This window comes from Gavia stellata, chromosome 8, assembly GCF_030936135.1.
Source record: "Gavia stellata isolate bGavSte3 chromosome 8, bGavSte3.hap2, whole genome shotgun sequence".
NCBI lineage: Eukaryota > Metazoa > Chordata > Aves > Gaviiformes > Gaviidae > Gavia > Gavia stellata.
Genome location: NC_082601.1, coordinates 40,661,255 through 40,686,360, shown reverse-complemented (window position 1 = coordinate 40,686,360; position 25,106 = coordinate 40,661,255). Strand labels below are relative to the sequence as shown.

At 44.6% G+C, this 25,106-nt stretch overlaps 1 protein-coding gene across 1 annotated transcript; it reads right to left on the bottom strand.

The window, feature by feature from the left end:
* Window positions 1-1,126: 1,126 nt before the first annotated feature.
* Window positions 1,127-25,098, bottom strand: ATIC (5-aminoimidazole-4-carboxamide ribonucleotide formyltransferase/IMP cyclohydrolase). Its single transcript, XM_059820322.1, has 16 exons — window positions 25,062-25,098; window positions 24,193-24,319; window positions 22,338-22,414; window positions 21,175-21,241; window positions 18,729-18,817; window positions 17,235-17,386; window positions 16,946-17,102; window positions 15,082-15,207; window positions 14,802-14,909; window positions 13,426-13,511; window positions 12,065-12,154; window positions 10,258-10,386; window positions 9,195-9,287; window positions 3,066-3,248; window positions 1,952-2,107; window positions 1,127-1,474 (listed from the first exon to the last, which is right to left on the bottom strand). The coding sequence occupies exons 1-16, from the start codon at window positions 25,081-25,083 to the stop codon at window positions 1,355-1,357; spliced, it is 1,782 nt and encodes a 593-aa protein (XP_059676305.1). The 5' UTR covers window positions 25,084-25,098; the 3' UTR covers window positions 1,127-1,354.
* Window positions 25,099-25,106: the final 8 nt, after the last annotated feature.

Below are 25,106 nucleotides of genomic sequence, written 5' to 3'. Positions count from 1 at the left end.
GAGACCAGGAAAGAAAAAAATAATCTACTGTAGAGATCAGAAAAGCGAGGAGACTGCTCCCTTTCAGGCCAGAGCAAGGGTAGCGCTGGGCACACAGAATTCCTGGGCAGTGCCCAGAGCCCTAAGACACAAGGAAGCAAGGGGAGCACATGTACACAGAGTGGACGGAATGAGCGCGTTAAGGTAAAACCAGCACATGGATTATGAACTCTTAAATCGCTCGCATCCCCCAGGAAGTGCCTTCGCCTTGCTCAGTTCGAACTGGATCAAATGGGCAGTCAGGTAAAATAAAATACATGCCTGCAGTCATGACAAAGCAGCAGCAGAGCCAGGAACACAACCCAAATTTCCCCTCACCAGCAAGAGGAACACATGCAGACTTTCTGCTCCATACCAGCTGAGATCAGAGCCGCGACAGAAGTGTTTATTGCAAAACTGTGGACCGTTCCTTGCCAAAACTGAACAGATTTCATAAAATGGAACCGAAAAAAAATCCCTTTGAAATGGTCACAGTGACTGCCAGCAAAAAACGTGTCTGGGCTGTTACTTCATTCATCTCACTGTGCTCCAGATTTTCACTTTGTTTTTCTAATCAGAGTTCAAATCTGCTTAATGAAAATCGCGCACAATGGAGAAGGGAAGTGGCTTCAGGCAAGACGCTTCCCAGATGCCTGCCCATGAACTCTGCGTTGAACTCCCTGCATGAGAATGAGAACAAGCACGTCAAACTCGAAGGAATGAGTCTTTTACCTTGGAAAAAGCAATCTACTGCCTCTCAGCCCAAAGCACAGGGTAAGGGCAGGATTCAGAGCACCCAACCTGAGATTGCCTTGCACAAAGGACTCGCTCTCCCCTTTCCTCACGGGGAAGAGGATAATGGATTAGAAGGGCCTGGAGGAAACTACCCGCTGACTCAAAGGAAAAATAAAAAAAAGCAGCTCAGTTCAGTTTACAACACAGATTTTTATCAGTTCATTAAGAAGTTGGGCATAAGCCAGGCTTTCACACCATTCCATAGGCCTTCTAATGAATTAGTAAAGTCTGGACCATGAAGTTTACCTCATAAAAATAAATCTTTTTCCTGAGGACACAGTATTTGGATGACACAAAGACTACAGACTCCACATAGCTAAGAACCGTATGTTTATTTGCAAAAGAGACTTATTTTCTACATTGGAGGCCAACTTCTTGCACCTTCATTCTCTGTTAACACAGGGAAAGATCTCATTTACAGATATTACAAACACTTGCTAAGCACAGACTGCAGGTGCCTCCCAATTAAGCAGGTGATATTCCAGTCACTGCTGCTGGTGAAACTGTGACCAAAGAGGGACCACAACAGCCCACGGCAAACTCAGTGATGAAACAGCCGAAGATTGGTGTGAATGAGAGTTATCCCCAGCTCATTGCAAGCTTCGATCACAACCTCGTCAGCAGCCGAGCCAGATGGGGCAGCGATGAACTGCACTCCGCTCTGAACAAAGACAGAGAGAAGTGGAAGGATTAGAGGATGGAAAACCAAAATCCCCCTGAAAAGGAGCTGGCAGCCCCAGTCCTTCATCCACATCCCACGATATTAAGCGCTGAACAAAGGCTTCCATTGCCCAAAGCCGTTCACAGGGGAGTTCTCATGTGAGCACTCAGTTCTCTCCACAGCTCAGAAACAAGAGTAAAATGGTTCCTCTGGAAGCAATAGGCCTTGTCTTGATATTCTTAAACAGTTTAATAAACTTTAATCCTCTAATCAACAAACTGAGTAATGGCTGGATAATTACTATCCCTGGGAGACCAGTAACAGTGAGAAACATCTTTCCCAGGATGCACTCTTCCAGCCAGCAGCGCAGAGCAGAGACATTCCTCAACAGCCTGCACAAAATTGAAACGAAAAGCCCAGGCTGCGCAGACGTTTCCTTGGAGTTACCCTGACATCCTAGCCCTGCCATGACCTTACCCGTTTAGCTCTGTCGACGTTATCCCTAAAAGGGAAGAACGCATCAGAGCTGAGGGAGACAGCAGTCAGCCTGGCAATCCACTGTTTCTTCTCTGCCTCCGTTAACTGCGCAGGCACCTCTTCAAACATTGCCTGCCATTTCACCAGGTCTTCATCCTGCGAGAAGAAAAAGAGCCAGCTCAGCCCCAAAGCACGGGCTCCTGGCAGTCTCCTGCCAGGGATGCACGAGTGATGACTGCATCCCTCTGACACTCAGCTCAGCCGCGCTTTCTGCTCCCACAGCTCTGCTGCTGGGAGCTTCATACCAGGGATTTTAAAATCCCAGTGGTGGTGGGAACACATTACCACCTTCAGCTCTTTTTGTGTTCTTTTAACTCCTTCCACCTCCTCACCCCAGGGCTTGAGGGATTCCTTCTCACTCCCTTTAATTCCAAGATGCTCTGCTTAGCCTGCCTGCAATATGGTGCTCTGTGTAAATGCCAGCACACACAAACATGATCTGGTAGATGACTTAACACATGACAAACAGCAGCTTGCTTTATGATTCACCTTCTGAAACAGCAACTGCTCCAGTTCTTACCCCCTAAAACAAGCAACTGCTCACAGAGATGATTCACAAGGTCCCCACTCCAGCTCTTGGCTTGTGATACTTAAAAAGGACATACTATTTTCTTGTCTCACTATTTCTTGTAACAGGGAGGTCAGAGGGATTCTGAGAATCCAAAATGCCACACAAGCAAGCGGCACCATGCGAGAAGGGAAGGACAGCTGCCCTGACAGGGCAGTGAGAGTTGAAACATTAACTGTAGCTTTAACCCTTCCTTACTGCTGGGGAGAACTATCCGAAAAAAACAAGTGCACACCAAAGCGCAGGGCAGGTTCCAGCACCTGGGGCAGTGGGTGCAGCATCAGAGGGGCAAATCAGGACACTCTACCACTGGGCGATTACGTGACCTTGGGGAAGTCACCGTCCTGGGCTCCAGCCACTTGATCCCCCAGCTCTTTGGGATCATCTATTACTGACACCCACGCACAGAACTCAAGCCAGGCTTAAGTACTACGTAAAGACTTTAGAAGCTGGACTCTCCAGGGAAACCCTTCAGCCAGCCCTTACCTCACCAATGGTCCCAGTGACATATTGATCAATGGCGTTGGAGATCTCTGCTCTCTTCACACCCGCTTTGAACTTCATGGAGAGCACACGTGGGTGGTGCCGGAGCCACCAGTTGTTCGCCTTGTCCCCAGCCAGACGCGTGCAGTGGATCCGAGACTGCTGGCCGGCTCCAATACCTATGACCTGAAGCATATAGATAGAAAGCACAATCACACCTCGCTGCACAGAGATCGCAATCAGAGCTGCATTCCAGCCAAGCAATTAGGAAAGACCTCCCACAAATTAGCTGCTCCTCACTGAAGCAGAGAAAGAGTGTACATAATTAGAGAGGAAAACTTTGAAAATACCTGCATCCCCAATCCTGTAAATTGGTTAAAGGGTCAGCTCTGCACTGCTAACTTCCACAGCTCTGCTGAGCTGTCCACTCCGAGGACACTGCGTTCTTTCATTCTTCTAAATAACACAGCCCCAGCCATCAGAGTCAAACCGTTAACCTCAGGAGAGCGATACAATTATGGCTTTTGTTTAAGGCAAAGCAAAATCCTGTTGGTTGTTGAAACAAATGTGAGTGCTAAGAGATGGTAGGCTGCCTTCCTGTTCTTGAAAAGGGCACTTCAGTTAGAGGATTGAAGTCTGAGCCCCGGTCCCCCAAACACCATCATCACCTTTCCTGCTGGGCCAGGCATAAACAGCCGAAACAGATCAACTGTGGTATGTGGTGGATCACAGGGCAGTCTGTCAAGGCTGGTAAGAAAGTAAATCCACTGCTCAGTCAGGAAAGCTGGGCAGTAAGACCATTGCATCGCATGAATTATCAAGGCCCTGGAGCTAGCAACACATTTCCTACTCTGCCATTTGCCAGAGAGTCCAGGATTTTTAAAATAGCTGCTGCTAACCTTATTTAATAGCACTTGTGCTTGATATCAAACAGACCTAGTGCTTCCGGAAGCAAAATCCAAAAGGTAATTTTTTTTTAACTCAAGGAAGCTGCTATGGAAATACGGTATTTGTGCAGTTTCCATTCGCTTTTATCAGACCACTTTCTTTGGAGCTCTCATCAGACATACTCAACCTCTGTCAATTTTTTCAGGTGCACTGTACATTAAAATAGGTAGGGACCCTTTGGAGTCTGGTGGTCAGGTAACCCTGCAAGCCATTTGTCACAGTTCAATGCACAACGCAAACAAGCTCTTCTGTCCCGTCTGGGCTGCTGCAAACTCACCCTGGAGACAAAGGCAGCTCTTAGGTGCTGACACCACTGAAAGTTGAGTGTGGCTGGAGACATCTTGGTTACTGGATGCTGGCAGAACAACCCCTGCAGATATGGTCGGCCTGCAGTCACACCTGGCAAGCGCGAAGGACTGAGCCAAGGTCTCTTGGGCTCCAGGCTGTCTGCTGTCCCTCAGCTTTGCCTCTGCCATGACAGTATGCCAGGCACACCAAGGCCAGACCCAGCCACCATGGCTGTCAAACTCAGGCTGCTAACTTCTCGTGGGTCCTGCTTTCCAAAGAGAGCTCCTGCCATTTCAAACCAGAGATCTGACGGAAAACAAGTCTCTCTCCCATAATTTCCTCCTCCTATGAAGCCACAGCTGAACTGTTCACCAGACTGTTCGCATGGGGGACTGCTCCAGGGACGCTGTGTTGAGGCTAGCGGTTCTGGCCAATGCCTCAGAGTTTCCAGCTCAGACCGAAACAGATGGTAAAGCTGTAAGTCAAAAGCTGCTCTCAAAGGAATGAATCATTTGCCTTCTCATTCATCAAGACACAGTGACTTCACCTCTTACCAGAACCATAAAACATGCTGCTGGATACTATTCCCCCAAGGAGCAAATGAAAGACTTGGGCTGCTATCTAATACCATGTGCTCAGCTATAACTGAATTCATCAGTGCTTAATAAACCTACAAGGATATCAGTATTATCATAAATACTAAATAGATGCCAAGTTTCTTATGGCTTGGTGACACCTTCCCCCTCACAACCACTCCTGATGTCCAACTTCTGTTCTCACATCCACCCTGTTTAACCTTCAAACTTGCAGGGGACACCCTGCACCTCAAGGGAGCTCAACACCAGCTGCGTGTAGGTATCTTGTCTCTTCCACAGAGGTTTTTCCTCTCTCCCTGGACAAAGGAAGGGCTTAAAATAGTCATACACTGCACACCATTAACCGTCACTCAGCCCTTGAGAGTGGGCCTAGCAAGCCAGGCTAGGCTAAGGCAGAAATTTTTAGCTGGGGATGCAGATGGTGGAGAGTACTGGACAGACTGCCCGTAGCAGGGGCCAAAATACCACAAAACATTCCCAAGTTTCTAACAAAATGTGATGTCACGTGCCAGAAGTGCAATGTCCTCTCTGCCCTTTCCCAGCCAGAATGGTGCCTCATCTTCATCACGTAGTTGTGAGCTGAGGCCTCGCGCTCCTGTGATGGAACTGGCTAGTCTGCTGCAAGCCCTGGCCTTCAGCCGGCAAGGGCAGCGGTACTGGAGAAAGTGTTTCCAGGCCAATGCAGCCCCAAATGTACACAGCTTCTTCATGGGCACACATTAGAAATCAAGCTCTCCTACCTGTCAGCACCCAAGCACCCTTCCCAAAAAGAGCATTTTCCTTTTCTCTATGAGCTACCCAAAATATTTTATGGGTTTTTGTGACTTAAGTTTTGGCAAAAGGTGCATAACTGAACTTTGGCTCGTATATTCAACAACTGCGAAATGGCAGAAACTTTGTACTTCAGTTAAACAAAATGATGCGTCCTGTAAACTCTTCACAGGCATCCCCAAATCTACAGAGCCGTTATCTGCAACACAAGGAAGTTTTTATAATGGCTTAATGAGCAAGAGAATATAAAAGCTGCTTCTCTGTGCCTCCTCCAGATGAGCCCACATTGTTCTAGAAGGAAGCTCACAGTAACAGCCTGGGATGAACACGCTGGTAAGATGCACTTCATTGGAAAATGCTGATCCAGGGAAAGCAAAATCCTTTTTTGTAGAAAAATGTGTTTTGATGCAATATTGCTGGGGCAGATTTCTTCAGTCTGGCCTGGAATTTCTGGTCTATAGAGGAGAATTCAGAAGGTTGAGCTTCTGCTTAATGCAAACTATAGACTTGTACCTGAATCCCTCTTCACAATGGCCTGTCTGAATGTACCTATTCTCTCCACTTTTCACTTTGTGTTTCTCCCTCTTATCCTTCTTCTACACCTCATCTCTCCCTTCCTCAAATGTTGGCTCTCTCCATATGAAAACACAGCTGAAGCCTCAAAATCCTCCATAAAGGAATCCTTCCCCCTCTATTTTCTGCCTATTTTCTACACAAAAATTAACTATGTTTCTTTCAGAGTTTAATCTCCTGCGAATCAAAAAGTACTTAAGCAGAGCCTACTGAGTGTGAGGAGTGAAAGGAGAGAGTAATACAGGGTGAGTAGAAAAATCACTTAATAAAAAAAAGCTTGGGTGAAAATTGAGAACCAGAACACTTTGGCTTGCAGGAGAGCCAAACACACCCCATAGCTGGTACACTGTGCAAAAGCACAGAGTGAACAAGATGGATAATGCCCAAAGGATCCTTGCAAAATGATCCAGATTGGTCTGGATTTACTCAGATTTACCCTGAACAATGAGTGAAAAGAGAAACGCTAAATACATTTGGAATTATAAAAATCAAATAATGGACTTCAGTGTTTGTTTGTCTTCCCAATTGTGAAGTAACTGACAAACACCTGCACCATTGGTGGAAAACAGCAAGGTAGATTAACAGGTTTGGTTTATCCTACTGTGCAGAGAATAAAGAAAGAAAGAGAATAATTTAAAATTGCTTATTTAAAACATTATGGTATCATTAAAGAAAGTGTAAATCAACATGTTACAGACTGGCTCCACCGGTGCTGAAAGTTAAACAAAACAAGTGGAAGTGTTTATTGCAATTAGTGGCAGCTGGCTTCCTGCAAATTAAGTGACACTCAAGTCCATAAATGCTTCCTCCCACTCTATGCTTTCCTAGAACTTATTAACACAAGCACCAGCCCTTGCTGGAGCAGCCAATCCACTCACGAACCCAATGAAGCCAAGCTTCTACACAAGAGTTTTGCTAGGCAACGGGGATGCTGTGGGGCTGAAGTAACCCCTGGAAAACCAAAAGCAATGGAACTGAAAGAAAGCTGGACTTCCCAGGCTTGGCTCATATAACTCAAAACAAGTCAGATCCTGGAAAAGCATTTTACGTGGAACAGTTTGGAAGTTACTTTCCATCCCTGGTTCTTGGTTTGTGCTATTTTTTGGTTTGCACCCTAATACTTCTGTACACATATGATGGTGTGTCTTGGTAGGTGATATGAACAGTAGTTAGTTCTGCACAGCATCACCAAGAATCTGAGCTAACCACTATCTTAGTAAGACTGGTTTTCAGTGGACCTTCTTTCTTTTCCTATCGGTACCTTAAGAACAATGGTCTCAATACTTAACAGTCTCAGGAAGCTTATTAGAGATTTTAAAACCAGAAGGGAGCTCCTCTGTGAGCTCCGCCGTCTACGCATAGTATGCCACACTGCTGTGTCCACATTTGGACTGTAATGAGTCTCTTAAGGAAGACGTTAAGCTTTGATTTGAAGACCCCCAACGCAGATTCACCACCTCCTTGAGTAAGTGATTGTAATGGCTGCTGACCTTTACTGTTAAAAAAGTCTCTCGTTTCTTAGTGCAGTACACAGGCCTCTGATCTTGGCCTTCCCTGTCACATGTACCACAAACCAAGACAACGCACATTTGTATTTGATTAAAATATATGCCTGCAAATATGCAAAACATCATTGAAGCCAGGCTAGTTAAAACCCTGCCTGCCCACACTGCTTTTCACTCCTCCCTCCTGCCTTCTCCCTTCCATATGGTACATGCATTACCACACACATTTCAGAAACATCTGCAGCACCACGTTAAGTCCAGACTTGCAAAAGCACTGGGGAAATTGTTGCTGTAATAAGGGAAAAGGAGCAAAGATAGTGACACCTTTGTTCTGGGGCTATGAGAACTAACACTCTTGAGTACAGAGAACCATTTAAAAGCAAGGAAAAAAAAAACCAACAAAGCTGAAGAAAAGAAAAATGCCAGATCTCCAGAGACATGTTTTCAAGAACTATACAGCACACGACCCCAGCAAGTACTGAGAGACGGCACTGCAATGTTTTCAGGCTGTAACAACAATCTGACAAATGCAGATGAGTACCAATGCAAAAAGGACAGCATTGGAGTTCATTCACAGCCTGTACCTGTAGGGTACACCGTTTGATCCATTTTGCTGATTTATGAGGTACCAAAGCTCGAGATCAAAAACTTCGTCTTTTTCTTCTTTATTTTTCTTTTTAAATAATCCAGGCCTATGGAAAAGTTACCATGGAGAGCAGAGAAACAGCTAAACAGCAGCATTATGAGAATGAGCTGCTGGGCAAACATACAAATTTTAATACATTTACAACAACTTTTGGATAACTGATTTAAGCTGAACACCTAGTGATAACTTGGAAAGGAAGGATTTTTTTAAATTCAAGATTCATATCTCAACTACAAATTTGATAATGCCCCTATAAATCCCCACATCCATCATAAGCTTTTAAAAAAAAAAATAAAAAAATCAGGGAGAACAGAAGATTTCTAATGCCCCAAAGGGGAAAAAAGAAAGCACATCCCATCTTTCTCATATAAAAAGTGAAAATAAAACCAGCAACCATTTGGACAGTCAGAATCCAGCTATGAAAACTACTGTCATTTCCTAAGGCTCTATACAGACTCCAAACATATGTACATGCCCTCAAAAAATGATACAAAAGCACAGAGTAGTTGGAAAGAAGTGACTCAAGGCCAAACTTACAGAAGCACGTAAGAGCTTTTCCAACCCTATCATTGAAAGAGCCAGACCTGTCATTACCATGAAAACATTACACCGAGGTTTTGAAGCAGCCTCTTGAGAAACACGGGTTTAGCTACTGTTCTGCATGGCACTGTTGAGGGCAGTTTGCTTGTACCTGTTTAATAGCTTCCTGTATGCTAAATGATTTTAAAACTTATGCCTGACAAAAGCACTCTCTGACCAGCTTGGCTGTGAAAGCACGCTCCACAGAGCCATCCGATTTGGTTACCTGCCCATCCTTGGCGTAGCAAACCGAATTGGACTGGGTGTATTTGACAGCGATGCTGGCAACAATCAGGTCTCGGACAGCAGACTCAGGCAGCTGAAACAAAACATCATTGTCAATGGCCCACCCTAACAACCATGACTAGCCAACTGGCTAGTGATCTGCAAACCCCTAAAGCCATCACAAGTACCCTATCATAAAGGGGGAAAACAAGATAACTAATATATCCTGTTTTGTTCAATTACCAGCAAACTTTGTTTAGATTAAAAGCTGTAAATGATTGGTTTGGCAGCTAATCTCTTAGCTCGCGGGGATAAGACTCAGTCTTACCAGGTCAAGAGGGCTCTATCACTGGCCCTAAGCCTGCAAAGTCTTCTGTAGCTGCTTACTGTCATCAGGTGTGCTTATAGGCGAAAAATCTAAGCACGTGCCTAAGTATGCGCAGGACCACAATACTAATAATAGCTCCCAATATCTGCATTAAGTCTTTTCCACTACTGATTTATTAAAATTATTTTTATTACCTCAATGTCCGAACTTGCTTCTGAGCCCATGACTAATCACATGCTCATTAACATCTGATTTTTAATGAGAACAAGATCAGAGACAAAAAAAATAACTGACAACTTTCTGATGAGGTGAACTATAAATGATGAGCAATACCAGCAGGGCCAGAGTTTATACAAGACACTGTACACAAAAGGGAGAAGTAAACAGTGACTCAGCATGAGATCACAATGGATCCTTAGCACATGGCTGTCTCACTGTAAGAAAATACACAAGATGGCTTCTTAATTTATAAGAAATACAAATATTTTGGTAGTTGGAGATAAAGGGCAATGTCCAGCTCCTCTTATTTATGCAAGGACTCAAAACAAAGGCAGACTACCCTGATTTACCCAAGTATATTTGGTCCAGAAAGTTTGCTGCATTGTTTTGTTGAAAGCCAGTTAAATCTCATTAAAATATAGCAAGAGCTCTTAAAATAGAAGAGTGATGACTTCCTTGATGAAAGCACATCCATTCATTCCACCAGTCTTAACCTCATTTACCTTCTGACACTTACGTTTTTATTCTTTGTAACAATGTTCTTGAACAATGACCGGTCGATGACTGCATTGTTCCTCTTCTGCATGAGATGCAATCCATAGAGGGTCCGAATCTCATTATCATCTGGCTCATAATGAGGATCCATCTAAAAGCCAAAGGATAGGCCAATAAAACATTCTTAAAGCTCTTCAAAGCCAACATCCAGCAATATCTTAGGTTGAAACACATTATCTAAAGAATCCAAAAGAAGTGAACTGTTTATAGAAAGCAATGTCAAATCATCAGAAATAATGAGAATTAACTGGAGCAGCAAGGTCTCAACAGCACGAAGTGATATTTACAAGGCTAAGACAGGTAATGATGTATAGATGCTTCTATACAAACACCCATGTTGCGAGCCACGAAAATCTACAAAGTCGTCTAGTCTTTCACAGAAAGGGAAAAACATCCACACACAGAGAGTCTTCCAGTCTTCTACAGGAAGGCAGAAATATTTTGACTTGCTTCATACGTGCCTCAAGGTACAACTCCCAACCCTCTTCGACATTAAAGAAAACAGTGAACACGATCATTTCCAGAGATGCACTCTCTTGGGGCACATTTCCAAACAAGCACGCAGCAGAGTTAATTTACACCAGCATGAGGAGTAAAGTTAAACAGAACTGTTAAACTGCATTCAGGTCTACCCATGCATAGGCTTATTTAGAATTTTGGTACCCCCATTTCAGGTTATTGAGACATGAAGTAAAGCGGATTAAGGCTACCAGCTCTAAATAGGAGTGTGCACACATTTTATAGGGTTTCCCAATCCATTTAAATTTGTTCAGATCAACTTTCCTTAGCATCCCTCTGCAGACAGGCCCTGAAGATACACGCTTAACCAATACGACTTCATCCTGGCAAAGCTAATTCAATTCAGGAGATAATCAGCTGCCAAGATTGTCTGCAATTTCATTCGCTCTTGCCTGAAGCTCCTGAGCCATCTTCTGCAGCTCCCCTGGTAGTAACACTACGACTGCAACTTCAGCTAAGCCTTGGATTTTCTTTTTTTAATGTTATCATAAAGTTCTCTGCTCATTTGTCTCTCAGAGTCAGGCAGAAATAGAACCTGTTTGGCTGCTCTGACAGCATTATGTAATCCGTTAGTCATGTTCACCAGAACTGGATGATTTTGAAGTCCCAACAATCAATGTGGGAACTAGGAAGGCAAGCTGACACTGACTTGAACACACTATACTAATACTTCCTGACAAGCATCCTGGTTGCAGTATGTAAAGGTGCATCATCCCAGGTCCAAACTCTGCCTGTGCTGCTATCTTCATCCCTGACTGTACTAAAGACTGCCCTACAAATACCACCTGCCCAGACAAGGCTTTCCCCAGTGATATGCTACACGTGCTTCTCACTGCCAAGACTCACAATATCATTGAGGCACTATATCTTAGATAAAAAGAATTCAGGGAGGAAACAAATTCAGCAAAAGTGAGAGGAAAGCTGGCAGAGAGTGGAAAGAGAGCCTAGAAATTCTGTTTTTTTCAAGTATGCTTGCTGGTTCATAGATTTAATTACTTTAAATCTGCATCACTTTGAAAGCCAAGGAAGACATTATGAAAATACTCCGCTCTAGGACTATAGGCTAAATGTGACCACAATACTACTGGTGGAATTCTAGCTCGTACAGGAATCCCTGAAGACACAGAGGAAACACTTCTATGCACTGCAGGGGCGCCTGGAACTGCCCCCCAGCTATTTGGACACTAATGTCTGTCAAAAGCAGATACAGGAAAAGCAGTAGAGGGTTATAGTGGAGCAGGAGTACAAACCTGGAGGACACAGTAACCACCATTCTTCTTTTTGGCAAGGATTTTGAGAGCTTCTTCCTCATAGCCAGGAGCTACCACACCATCAGATACCTGCAACACACACAGATTTCAGCTTCCACGTGGAAAAAAAAAAACAACCCCAAGAGGAGCTAATACTGAAAACTCCACCTGCCATTTCCAGAACGGCATTGAAGGCACACCTCTCGGGGTCTATATGTACCATACAATACCAAAGGCACTGTTGCAATATTGGTTTCAGTTCTGGAAACAGGCAACAGCAAAGCACTATAAGCTCTTAGCAGGAGTTAGTAAAAAATACCCCACCATCACTTTAAGCAGAATGGAACTAATAACTAATATCCCCCTCCAGGGAAAACAGCTCGTGCATGACATCCCCACTTTTCTCAGCCCTAACAGTAAACATGGCTTAAGAAAAAAAATATCCTTATTTCAAGAGTGACACACTCCTGATGAGATGAAAAATATTGGCAAGAGAGCTGTTAACAGCAGCACTGAAACAGAGAAGAGTTTACATTCATCAGTGCCATGAAGTGATATACACCTTCCATATTCTCATCTTACCACGTGGGTGGGTTCTTTTGGGTTTGGTTTGTTGGTGTTTTGTTTTTTTTTTCTTTTTTTTTTTAAAGTAATAGTATGCCAAATATTATCCTCACAAATCAGTCAAACACACTCTTTCATTTGTTTGAAATTAAGTCTCCAACATACAAGACAGCCCTTTGCATTGTGCCTTCCCCCTCTCAAAAAAAATGGAAGCAACTTATAAACAGGATGAATGCATTTGGTAGAGCATTAACTCCCAGTTGTTTAACTCTACATTTGAACTAGTGACTTGTGCAATGCAGTCAGCTACGGAGTTAACGCTGAACCCAGCAAAGTTAAAAGTGCAGCCTGGAAAGCAGCTGAGCCTACACATGACTTGTATCAACTAGCAGGTAGCAATCTACACCCACATTCCTGCCTTGGGCAAGAGGCTGGCCACCAGCTCTCTCCAGTCCTCTACTGTTCTGATTACAGCCCTTCAACCAGGTATTTGTGACAGTGTAATCACAGTTCATTTCCGGAGGCAGAGGTTTGCAATCATCTCTTGGAAAGCAGCATTTCAAGCACTGCTATTTCACAGGCTCTCCCACACAGTCAAGTTTTAACTGGTAGGAGGAAAAATGCATCAAAAGACAGGTGTAAACTCTGCACTCTGGACACCGAATTACACAAATGGACCACTAAGTAGTCTTCAGTAAAATGGGTCAAATTCAAAGAGAATGGCTGTTACAAACCAATGACTCCATCTAGTGCAATTTGCCTTTTTAAATCAAATTATTTGCTGCTGTTTAACTAACCTCTCTGGAAATAATCTTGGCAGTAGCCACATCGCAGATATCAGACAGGGCGATGAAGTCACCAAAAGAAGACATCCGATCAGCACCTGCAAAACCATATTTTTTAGTAACTTAACCAACTACGGCATAATACAAAGAAAAGTCTTTGCTCCTACAATCCAGTCAATTCCCATGAGAGCTAATAACACACAAAAAAAAAAGCCCATATAAAAGCAACAAGGATGAAAAATCCTACCTCAAATGCATGCACCTTTAAATATTCCCATAGTTCAGATACTCTTCCTTCTTCACTGCATTTGTCAAAGCTCTAACTCTGTAATGACTACCTCCATTACCGCAAGCAGCTCTGCTGTAGCCATGGTGGCAAGAGGACAAGGAGAAGCAAAGATCATAAAGAAAGATTTTAGATGGGAGACAGCTAGAAAAAGAGGAAAGCTTTTAGATGCCTATGCTCCCATCTGGCTCTTCCTGCAAGAAACCAGACCCAGAAATGTAGCCAACAGCAATTCTTTTTTTTTTTTTTTTTTTTATAATAAATATTCTCTGTATTTAATGGCATAGCTAAGGTGAACAATTAATGGCACTCAACTCCTATCACAGATGCTCTACCACTTAGCAAGGTCAATTCTTCTGTCCCTGCCATTCTAAACATCTGTTTTTCTACCAATCATGCAATGGTTTTCCTAGGGCAATGTTCAAAGGTGGTCCCTAAAGTGGTGAAAAATGAACCCAAGCCAGTATGCCCCTTATCAAGTAAGTTTGCTTTGTTTCCTATAATCTGTACAGGTTTTCTAGGAATGCCACGGAAAATGAAAGAATTAGCAAAGTATCTCAGCTAAGCAGAGGAAGCTATTTTTATTTACTTATTTTTAGCTTTTTTTGTGAGCTCTAAAGTACAAAAGCATTAAAAAAATAATATCACCTACCAAATACCAGGCAGAACCTTTTCCAGCCAAGATCCTGAGCACCCCATATACAGTAGAAAGCCGAGTGTGCTACCAGCACAGCTATTTGTTTATCCATCCTTTAGCCAAAACCCCACAGATTTATATGCGTGTGTATATATGTACACACACATTAATTAAAAATATAACAAAATTAAAAAATACAGGTCTTCTATCTACATCAAGGAACAGAATGCAAAATATTTTTAGCTTCTTTGAAACAACATACAAGGTCTGCTTCCTTGGAGAGCAATTTTTAATAGGCAGTTAGCTCATTTAGTCAGTCAGTCAGATCCTTATGGAGAAAAAAAGCCCTACAGAGCAGGAGTACGGTGCAAAGGGAAGAGCCTGCAAAGTGCTAAGCATGCTGCTCAGGTGCTGAGAATTAAGCTCAGCTCTTTGGACATGCTAGTGTATTCCAGGGCTTCTCACCTCTGCTTCGTGCGTAGGCAGATGCTAAGGGCGTTAATGTCTTGTGGAAGTCATGCACCATGCAGACTTGCGCCTCCTCTTCGCTGAGAGGTATTCCAACAGCAGCACCTAGTGGGAAATACAAGCCAGGGCACTCAAACCAGAACCTCTCGCTGGTCCCTGCCACCGGGACCTCCCCAAACTGCCAGGGTGAGGGACACAGATACCTCACTGGCAGGGCCTGACAAAAATCAGAGTCTGTTCAAAGAGAAAAAAGCATGGCAACAAGAGGCCACCTTACCTGCTGGACTGACGTGTTTGAAGGAGGCTGCAGCAGGAAGGCCTAATGCCTGCTTGAGTTCCTTCACCAGCTGCCAGGCATTGAGAGCATCACACAGGTTGATGAACCCTGGAGAGCCATTCACCACTGCAAACAGAGCACGCAAATAGACACATTGAAGCAGGCAGACCCCTCTCTCCAGAGTCCGGAGAGCAAGCAGAAGAAATTTCTCCTACCAAGAATTGAAATCACTACAAATTGTCCTTGTTAAATGACCCTGGCTCCTCAACAACTGGTTAAGTGCCTTGAAAAGCTTCAGTGACTTGTGAGGAATGCACAGGTTTGGGACTCAGGAGATGCCAATACAACTCTCTTCCCTACCAGAAGCTGCTGAAACGACCTTGGAGCAGGACACACGCTGTCCCCATGCACTTCCCCTCTTGTGAAAAGGAACGAAAAAGCAACGTTCCCCCTTATGTTCTTTGAGTTCTTCAACTGGCAGCCATTTGGAACAAGAGCCATCTCTTTCTGAGGAAGCCTACCACAGCTTGATTTTGACCAAGGTGCACAGGCAGTGCTGCCAGGGAAGAACACAAACAGCACATCCCCTGCTCCCTAGGAGGTAGATTTCTTTACAAATCTAGTAAATAAATTACATATAGTGACTATGGCTCTAATTCAACAAAGTACTCCAGCACTAGCCAAACTTTAAGGACATGTTGTCTCTAACCGATGTCAACAGAACCACTGACAGCCATGAAACTTAGGGCAAGCTTTTAGCTAAATGCTTCATGTGGTCCCTTCATCAGAAATCCATGCCAAGACTATAGGTCATTCAAAAGTCTGCTCTCAAAACCTTTTGCCCTGGCCCTGCAAGAAGAACTGCTCGTACTGACATGGCAGGACTGTGAGCATTTCAGGAGACAGGAGGAAAAGATCATTTTAGCAACAGTCCATGGCCAGAACAAGCGAACACAGTGTTGTTCTGCTGCCGTACTGGGAGGCAGACTTGCAAGCACATCAACTTCCAGTGCAGGTGTGGAAAAGCTTCCTACGAGATCCCAGAATTGAAATAAGGAAATTCTGCAACACAAAGTGTCTTTGTCTGTTCAACAGGACAATGCCTGCACACAAGGCAGAGCTGGTTTTCACCAACATTAAAAGAAATCTCAAGAACAAGAGTAGCCAGACTTTCTTTCTCTCCAAAACAGCCGTTTCCCTCACTGCAGCAATGCTGTGGTGAGTGGCAAACCTTGTAAAACGACAGAGAGAGACACCAGACCTGGCCTAATCTCTTGTGAGTGAGACTAGTATCCCTTCCCTCTGCCACCATTAACAGAAGCAGCATTCTAGAAAACTAAGGTAATAAACCTCTGCTCAAAACCATCAAAGAAAGAAAAAAGAACAAAACCCATTCAAACATAGAAAATAACATCTCGGTTTCTAGACAGATTAAATGGTGACACAAAAAGATTGGGAAGATACTAAATAAGGAAAATGGAAAGGAGCAAAGCATCTTAAAAGGATAACAAGGTTTTCCTTTGCAAAATCTGGATGTGATGTCAAGCAGAAGGTGCACCACGTAAACCTGCCCCAAGTGTCTTCAGTGTGGACACACAATCTTATACCAACAGAGAACACGGAGCTACAGTAAGTCTTGTGGGGGTCCACAGACAAGCTTTTCCGTCTCACACAGCTCAACGTTTTCATTGCAAAGCTAGTGCCACTCAATAATAAAAGTAGTTGTTAAGGCACTGCTGGCCATCCCCTGGACTAAGGTACAAGATGGTATTTCAGTTTTAAAGACAACCAGCAGATATACCCAATCACCTCCTTTCTGAGCTATCCCAGAGCTCCCTTTTGGCCAGCATGGCCTAGGCCTCACCTGTCAGGGGCAGTTTGGATCTCATCGTGTAGAGCTGTGCAGGACTCTGGTGAGGATTCATGCCGTACCTCAGGGGCAGCTGCGACACCCCCTTGCTGTACTCTTTCCTAAAGTAGTCAGAGATGGCTGCATCGTACTGAGCAGTGTGGGTGAAAGCCTGGGGAGAGAACGGGGGACACCTGCCAATTTCTAAACATCAACGTACAAAGGATTTCATGTTTAAAGAAGAGAATGAAAAAAAGGCAAATGAGTCTGGCCTAGCCCTTCGCTGCAAGCAAACACGACCAACCTTCAGTGCAAGGTGACGCCTGGTTTCCATGGAGGTGTCTTTGTCCCTTGATGTCGCCATCTCTTTAGCTACTGCAGAGTAGTCTGCAGGGTCACACACAACTGTCACGCGAGCATGGTTCTTGGCAGCTGCCCGCAGCAAGGCAACACCTCCTGCAAAAGAAGGAGGGAGGCATGAAGCACTTCCCTTCTGGACACGGCATAATAAAGAGCCACATCTGAGGCCAATCAATCATTTGTGCCAAACGAACGTGCCCCCCTCTCTCCAGCAAGGAGAAGGGACTGTAAGAGTGCTCTTCAAAACCCACAAGGCTGGCGAGTTTGACTCAATCCACCGGTGAAAGTGTACATTGATCGGCCTTTGCAGATACAGGCAGAGCTGCAGGGGCAAGAAAACGGGTCATGCATGGGCTGCAATGAGCAACTGGGGCAAGAATGCCTTCAAACAGCAGAGCCACATCCTGAAGAGGATGGCTGTCTCCACGTATCGCTTAAGCACCATCTTCTGCAACACCGGGCTGGGGAGGGGTCTACAGGAAGATTTACTTCTACACTGCCAAGCAACTGAGGTTCCCAAATCTCTCTGCAAATATTAATGAAGCCTGCCCAGGTCCTCTGTGTAAGGTAAAATGCCACGCTTCTCCCTTAAATCTGACTCTGCACAGCTATTACAACACTAAATCATACAAGATACTAGGCTGTTGTAAAGGAAAAGTAGAGGCTGGCACTGCTACATGCAGAGTGAGTACTACTCCATAAAACATGTAATAGAGAGCTCTGCTGGGCATCATTTGGACTAAACTACTGCAAGAAAATTCAATCCCAGTCCAACCTCATGGCACAAAACTGTGCCTGTACTGTTCACAAGCTGCCAAGCAGAGATGCTGCAGTAAAGGAACGGCAAGCCTTTTGGGGTTAATAACTAGCAGGAAGAGCAAAACCGCTGATGATACAGGCATCCATGCTTCCAAACTCAGGTACAAACTACTCTCCCACACATGCAGACCAACCCCTTTCCTTGTAACAGCTTCCTGCAGTGAAGTTTTCAGCAAATCCCAAAACATTTCCAGTGGTTCAGCTTTTTCCCTCCAAAGCTCATTTTTTTATTTTTATTACTCTGCCAGAGGCTGTAAAAGAGGTTTATCTGCTCTCTGTTTTTCAGTAGGAAGCATGCTCCACCTGACCCTTCCTAGCACAGCCTTCTGCAGTACATCGGCCTTCTTCCTTTGGGCAGTGCATGACTTGCCCACCTATGCAGCACGGCTTGCCAGCCTGTTACAACAGCCATTTGTCATTTTAATTGTAGGTCTGCTTAAAAGCAATGAGGTTTACCCAACTACGCTTTCAGTACGTTCCCTGCAACTCTTGCGCTCTCTAACAGACTTCCTTTATGGGTGTGCAAGGCCACCAAACAAAAAGAAAAAACCTGAGACCACTTGGAGACCAGAACCATCAAGTCTGCCTGGAGAATAAGTTTGCTCTCCCTTTAACTTACCAATATCAATCTTTTCCACTGCCTCTTGTACAGTTACATCCGGAGAAGATACAGTCTTCACAAAGGGGTAGAGGTTACACACTACGACTCTGAGAATTGAGGGGAAAAGCAAAGTTACTCAGTGAGAAATATAAAGGCCAATCGGAATGCACAAGATACTACCAGTGTTTTTATAGTCTTGTCTCTCAGATCAGGGACCAACGTAAAATCCTGTAGCCAAGGCTTCTTCCTCCAAAACACTTAAGAGTCAATGGTGTTCAGCCAAAGGCCAAGTGATGTTCCAATGGTGAAACAGTACACACATTATACAATTTAACTGAACTCTGTGCATTAAACAGTGTTACAGTGGATAGAACCACAATTTACAGAAGCTAGTTAAAAAGAAGTTTCTTTAAATACATGGGCCTGTGTTTAAATGTTCAGTGATTTTGGTGCGCAACTCGAGCCATTCCAAAGGACTTCAAAGTGGGGTCTCAGCAGTACTGAAAATAGGCATCCACCAACTTCCGTAAGAGTAAGCACCGAGAGCAAGGTCAATTGCGAACAAAGCATAAACAGTCTAATTTTCTACAGCTTTTCCAAGAACAGAAAATGACCTACATATCACCTTCTGGACTTTTAAAATACCAACAGCATATGAAACCTGAGTGCACAGCCTGGATCCCATAAAGCCTCTGTGGCACGTGAAAGCAGATGAAAGGATTGACTTTCTTCTCTCAAGGTAAGACTGGACCTTACTGGAATGAGTTTCTTGATCTGATCTGGAAGAAGCTACAGTTTGTATTCCAGAAAGCATGAAGTAATAACTTGTCCTGTCCCATCCTACTAGTGCCACATGAACTGTAGTAAAAGGAGGTATCTGTTTTGACCTTCACAAACAATGTTTTTAATCCAAGATAATTAATTCACTCTCTTGATCTGAACATATGAAGATATCAAACCCCAATGCACGCCCAATACTGGCAATGAATTACTGTGATGCATACACTTGTGTCCAACTTTTAATATTCCTGTGTTTCAACACTGTGTGATGAACTGAAGCAGAAGGGATGATTAGCTTCCAAAACTCCCTGTCTCTCTAAATTTCTTACGATGTCTTTTGTTGTCTGTTCTATTTCTAATAACCCCTCCCCCCCAATCCATTCACGCTCCTGACCTCTTGCAAACCATCAGGAATCTGTGGACTTTAACTCCGCTAATGCTTTTATCTGTGGAAATCAAGATAATCAATACCAAGGCTTCCTACCTTGACTTGGGTATGTAAATTTTATGCCACTATGCAAAGACCCTCCTGCTGAGGATCAGCTCCTTCTGCTTTATCTAAGACAACCCAAATCCAAATTATTACTCCGGATGCAAGTACACTGTAAGTCACTGATGTAGAGGCGTGTCACTCCCCCTGCAATTCAGCAGGGCCTGCTTTAATATGCAATGTACTCTGAAGAGCCACCACTGCTGGGCCATCTGTGAGGATTCCTGTGGTTTTAAATTTCAGGTTTTCAAATTCAGCCTGGAAATCCATCCATCGTAGCCACAGCTTTTAAAATTACTTTAAAAAACTGATAAGATGCATTCTGGCCCAATCACCACAGTCAAACTGTACCTCCCATCCTGGCTATACCTACAATTTTGTATGTTCAATTCAGTCATTCATTTCTAAACCAGGAGCTACCCACTGACATAGAACTGGTTACTCACAATCTCTAGTTAGATGTTAAAACCAATTAGTTAAACATAGTCCCAAATTGCCCTGTGTGAGTGTACTGAGTAAATACATTCTAACAAAAACAGAAAAAATCTTTGGTACATGTTAGTCCTCAAACTGTGTTACTTCAATTTCTGGCTGCAGCTCACTTGCTCTCATGATGGCTCTCAAAAAGTAAGCTTTCTGTCTGCTATCTGTGTGTTTTGTGTCTGTACAAACACTGTGTGTTCCTGACCCGCTTTTCACATCTACTCTTTATTCATGTGTTGAAACTCAGTAAACATTATGCAAATATCAAAGGGTATATTTACTAAGCAAGTATTTCAAAATCAAGAATTGTCATCTGATCAGACACCCAGAGCCAAGCTGAGGGGAGATGCGCCAGCTTCAAAAGCACTGAATTCAACTTTGCAAGAAGTGTAATATGGCCCAACATTGGCTAAATGTAAAGTGCCAAAATTCCCAGACAACCAGAAGAAATTAAAACCTCTGTTCCCTGGGGAAACCACAATGTAAATTTCTTGGTTTAGTTTTCTCTTACTACAAGTGATGAAGATGCACCTGTAGAAAAAACTTTATTTTTAAAAACATAGTATCTCCCAATGAGGAGAAGGAAGGAGATAGCAGATTTTTGGGTGTGCAGATGTTACAATCCCTACTGCTGCCATTCACTGGTGTTGACTGGTCTCCAATGTTCATTTTTGATTACTGACGAATTGCATCATGTCCCCCAACATTTACCTTACAAGGCTGAAATCCTGTTTGTTCATATCAGCGTTATCTTCCGGAATATTGCGAGCCAAGATGCCTAGTTACAAAAAACAGTACATCTTTATTAAAAAAGAACTAAACCGCCGATTTTTTTAATTCAACATCTTCTTTCAGACTGTCCTTTTCCTCAGAGACTTTCTATCATAAACTTTCTGATTCTAGTCCAGACAACAGTCCTCAGCCACTACTCCTCTACCTTTATTCCATTTTACTGACTCTTTGGCTGTTCAAATTTCATACTAACAGTTTTTTTTTCCCCCAATGCTAAATCCTAAAGCATTCCAAGTGCTGAAGAGCAACCTCAAAAATGTACTTTATAAGCACACAGTTGCTACCCTTAAAACACTAGAACTGTCATTAAGGAGTTAATGGAAAGGAAAAGGGCACTCATCAGCCAACACCACACAAAGCCTATGAAACAACGGAAGCAAGAGAGGCTGTGCAGCGTAGGTGGCTGGCTTGGGTCTAGGAACTCAGAGAAACATGCAGATGACTGGCTGGCACAGAGTAAGCAACAGCACAATCCTGGGTTCAAGGCTGTCAGAGGAGATTGTCTCCAGCCCTCAGATATGATGGGCAACAGGTTCAATTCAAGGGATCTCAAGCACAGTAACAGGAAATGAAAAAGCAGTCAGGTTAATGTGCAGATTGACCAATTATCAAACGTCTTCCTTGCTGAAGAGGAGCCCGGGAAGATTAGACATGCAGAAATTACCCACTAAAGACTACATTGTTGTGTTCCTCGTGCTGCACACGAGATTAATCCACAGGTTAAAGTCAGTGGAGCTCTCTGCCTGAACAGCTCTGTAACTGACTCTGCAAAGAATGTGCAAAGGCATTTACAGAGAAGCCCTGTTACTTGTAGCCCAGGGGAGGAAAAGCTCTGCTAGCTGCATAGATGCCAGTGTAGCAACAGAAGTAGTAATTCAGCCACCGTGCGCTTCTTCTCCACCCTGCGCTTTTCACCTCTCCTTCTACCGCTAGAGAAAAATCTGTTCTCATTACTCAGTTCTTCCACACAACACTTAAAAAAAAAAAAAAAAAAAAAGAAAAAAAAGACATCTGTCAACCCCTTCTTCCCACCCTCACTGCCCACGGATTTCTCTTTTGAAAATATATTAGCAGAAACATACCAGCATGGACTGCAGGATGAAGGGTTTTCACACGTCCACCTAACATCTCAGGGAACCCTGTCAGGTCCGAAACATCTCTGCTCAACAAGAAAACACAGCATGATAATAGGTGTGCCATACTGACAATCTATAGGTTGAATGTTTATTATTCCCATCAGGGCAGTAGTTTAGATCTACTGGCAATCTTGGTTTTACTGGAAGGAGATTTAAAACCTAGGAATTTTGAAGGAGGCGAGGAGGGGAAATAAATTTAGCTTTCTTTTGGTCCATCTGTGAAAAAAAATCACCACCTTTCCATCAATGACAGGAGGAGTTTGGAGAAAAAACACGTGTGATTCCTCTAAACCTCAGTATCTTGTATCTCAGTAAGAACACAACATATGGAAGGCGTATTACTAGACTGCTAGGAAAAACCTATGCGGAGTGACAGACTAGGATGCACCCTTCCTACGGAAGGCTGGGAGGTAGTTCTGAGATGAGGCATTCTACGTTAAGATGAATCTGACTGTTTTTATTATGGTTGGCATGTGTCAACTAGTTAGCAAAATGCTGCAAGGTACAGAAGGATTAGTAGAAAGAGCTAAAATGTTGGTTTAATGCTCCCTCACTCTTCATGAGATGTTCATCTCTATCTTATGCAAAAGGTACATCTTACAGAAGACAGTAAGGACACTGCTTTCTAGTAAGTGACCCAAAACAAAAAATTGTATAAATTTCACTACAACCCCCCCCTATGCCAAAGAGGCAACAACTGCTTTTCCCATGAAAGGAAACAAAGTTCATGGGTCACACTCAGCTAAGCAGCATGGTTATTTCTCAAATACACTGAAATAACCAAGATAAGCAGATCCCAAGTCAACGTGGTTTATAGAGAGAATGGAAGACCATCCTCAAAAGAAGCAATACCTCAGTACTCTTCTTCCCAGCTTAGCCAAAACATTAATAAAAGTTTCACCACTCCCTGTGACTATTGTTCCTTTACCATCATAAACAAAGTGGAGAGGGAAGGGGAAACGTGACCATCCTTTGCTTCAGGCTTCACTGATAGCACAGCCAAGCAAAGAAGTCGGAGAGACGTGACCAAGTGCTGCCTAACAGCGAGGACAGGGAGCTTCTGGAGGCGGTGTATATTCATGCTGATGTGTCCCAGGGGCCTATCGCTGCATTCACTGGAAGCAAAAAAGGAGTCACAGTCACCTGTCCTCCCAAATAATTGACAGATTTTTCATCACTGTAATGGAAACAACTTTTATTTGGCCAGAGCTGTTTTTTTAATCACAGCATGGAAGAAACTAAAACAAGTTTCCCCAGAATCATGGGTCGAAACAGCTGGTGACTGAACATGCTCCTCAAACGGTGGATGCACAGCACTTAAAGGCTCTGTCTGAAAAAGCTGACTGTCACACTGGGAAAATTATTTGTGACAAATGATCTCTAGTGAGCTTCAACATATTCCTGACACACATCAGTCCTGTCCCAGGACCAGGCAAAGATCAGCCTTCACCTGGCTGTGAAGAGCAGCACTAGGGAGAGATTACAGATTTCAAGACAACTGACTGTCTCACGGGGAAGAAAGCTGGCTGGAGGCAGAGAAGGCACCATCTCCAACACAACGCTCCTGCCATCTCTCTGTGTACTGACCTGCACAGTAACACCCTTTGGCCTCAGGCAACCAACTTCGGGCCAAGAAGGTGCTCTCTGGGGCTTTTGGAGTGGGTTTTTTCTTTTTGAAAGGGAAGACTTGCTTTCAAATCAGTTTTCAATCATTTTTGCTCACAGACGGAGAAAACAATTTAAGCAAGCTCAGGACCCAAAGGAGCAGTTTTGGTGGAGATGCATAGGAAAGTGTCTGTACCTGACAGGCAAGCCAGCATCTCTCAGGGATTTGGCTGTTCCTCCAGAGGCAATTAAACCCAGGCCAAGAGCGTTCAGACTCTTTGCAAATTCCACCAGGCTGGTCTTGTCAGAGACGCTGAGTAAAGCTAACAGGAGGGAAGGGCAGAAATATTTTGGTTTTAGAAGTGGAACAGAGGAAGAAAACAAGAGGATTAAAGGACAGAAGCCTTTCTAAGTTCTGTAACTCAGGAGGCTTCCCTCATGCGAGGTGACCGGGTAGGGGAGGGAGGCTCTGACCACCAGCGCCTGACGCTTCCCCGCCTGCACAAGGGAGAAGCCCCCGCGGTGAGACAGCGGCGGGAGGAGGCAGCGCTGCCGCGCTCGCGCTCCTGCCTCAGGGCACGACAGGCGGGACATCCCCTCACCGCCGTTCCCGCTTCTCTCCCCCCCTCCGCCCCGACCCCGCGGCAGTTTAAACCCCTCTTTCACACAGCGGCGGCTGCCGACCAGCTCGGACCGAAGCCAAGGTATAACCAGCTCGGAAACAACGAAGGGCCCGCACACACACACACACGCTCCCCCTCAGCGCACAGGGACTACCGGGTTGGAGGCGGCGGCCCGCTCCCAGGCGAGCGGCACCGGGCCGCCCCCCGCCTTCCGGGGCCGCCCTGTTTAGCTGAGCCCCACAGCCGGGAAACACGGCTCCGGCCCACCCGCCCGACAGCCGTTTCGGGGCCCGGCGGGAGGGCGGCAGCACCCCCCTCCCTCACTCCACTCCCCCCCTCCGGCGGCTCCAACGGCCGCGACCGGTCATCGCTGCCGCCACCACAGCGGGCGGTCGGTCGCAGCCCACCCCGGGCTGCCGGGGCCTCGCCGCCCCCGCGTTACCGAGCTGCTGGCGGGCGGCCATGGCGCCGTCGGTGGGTGCGCGCT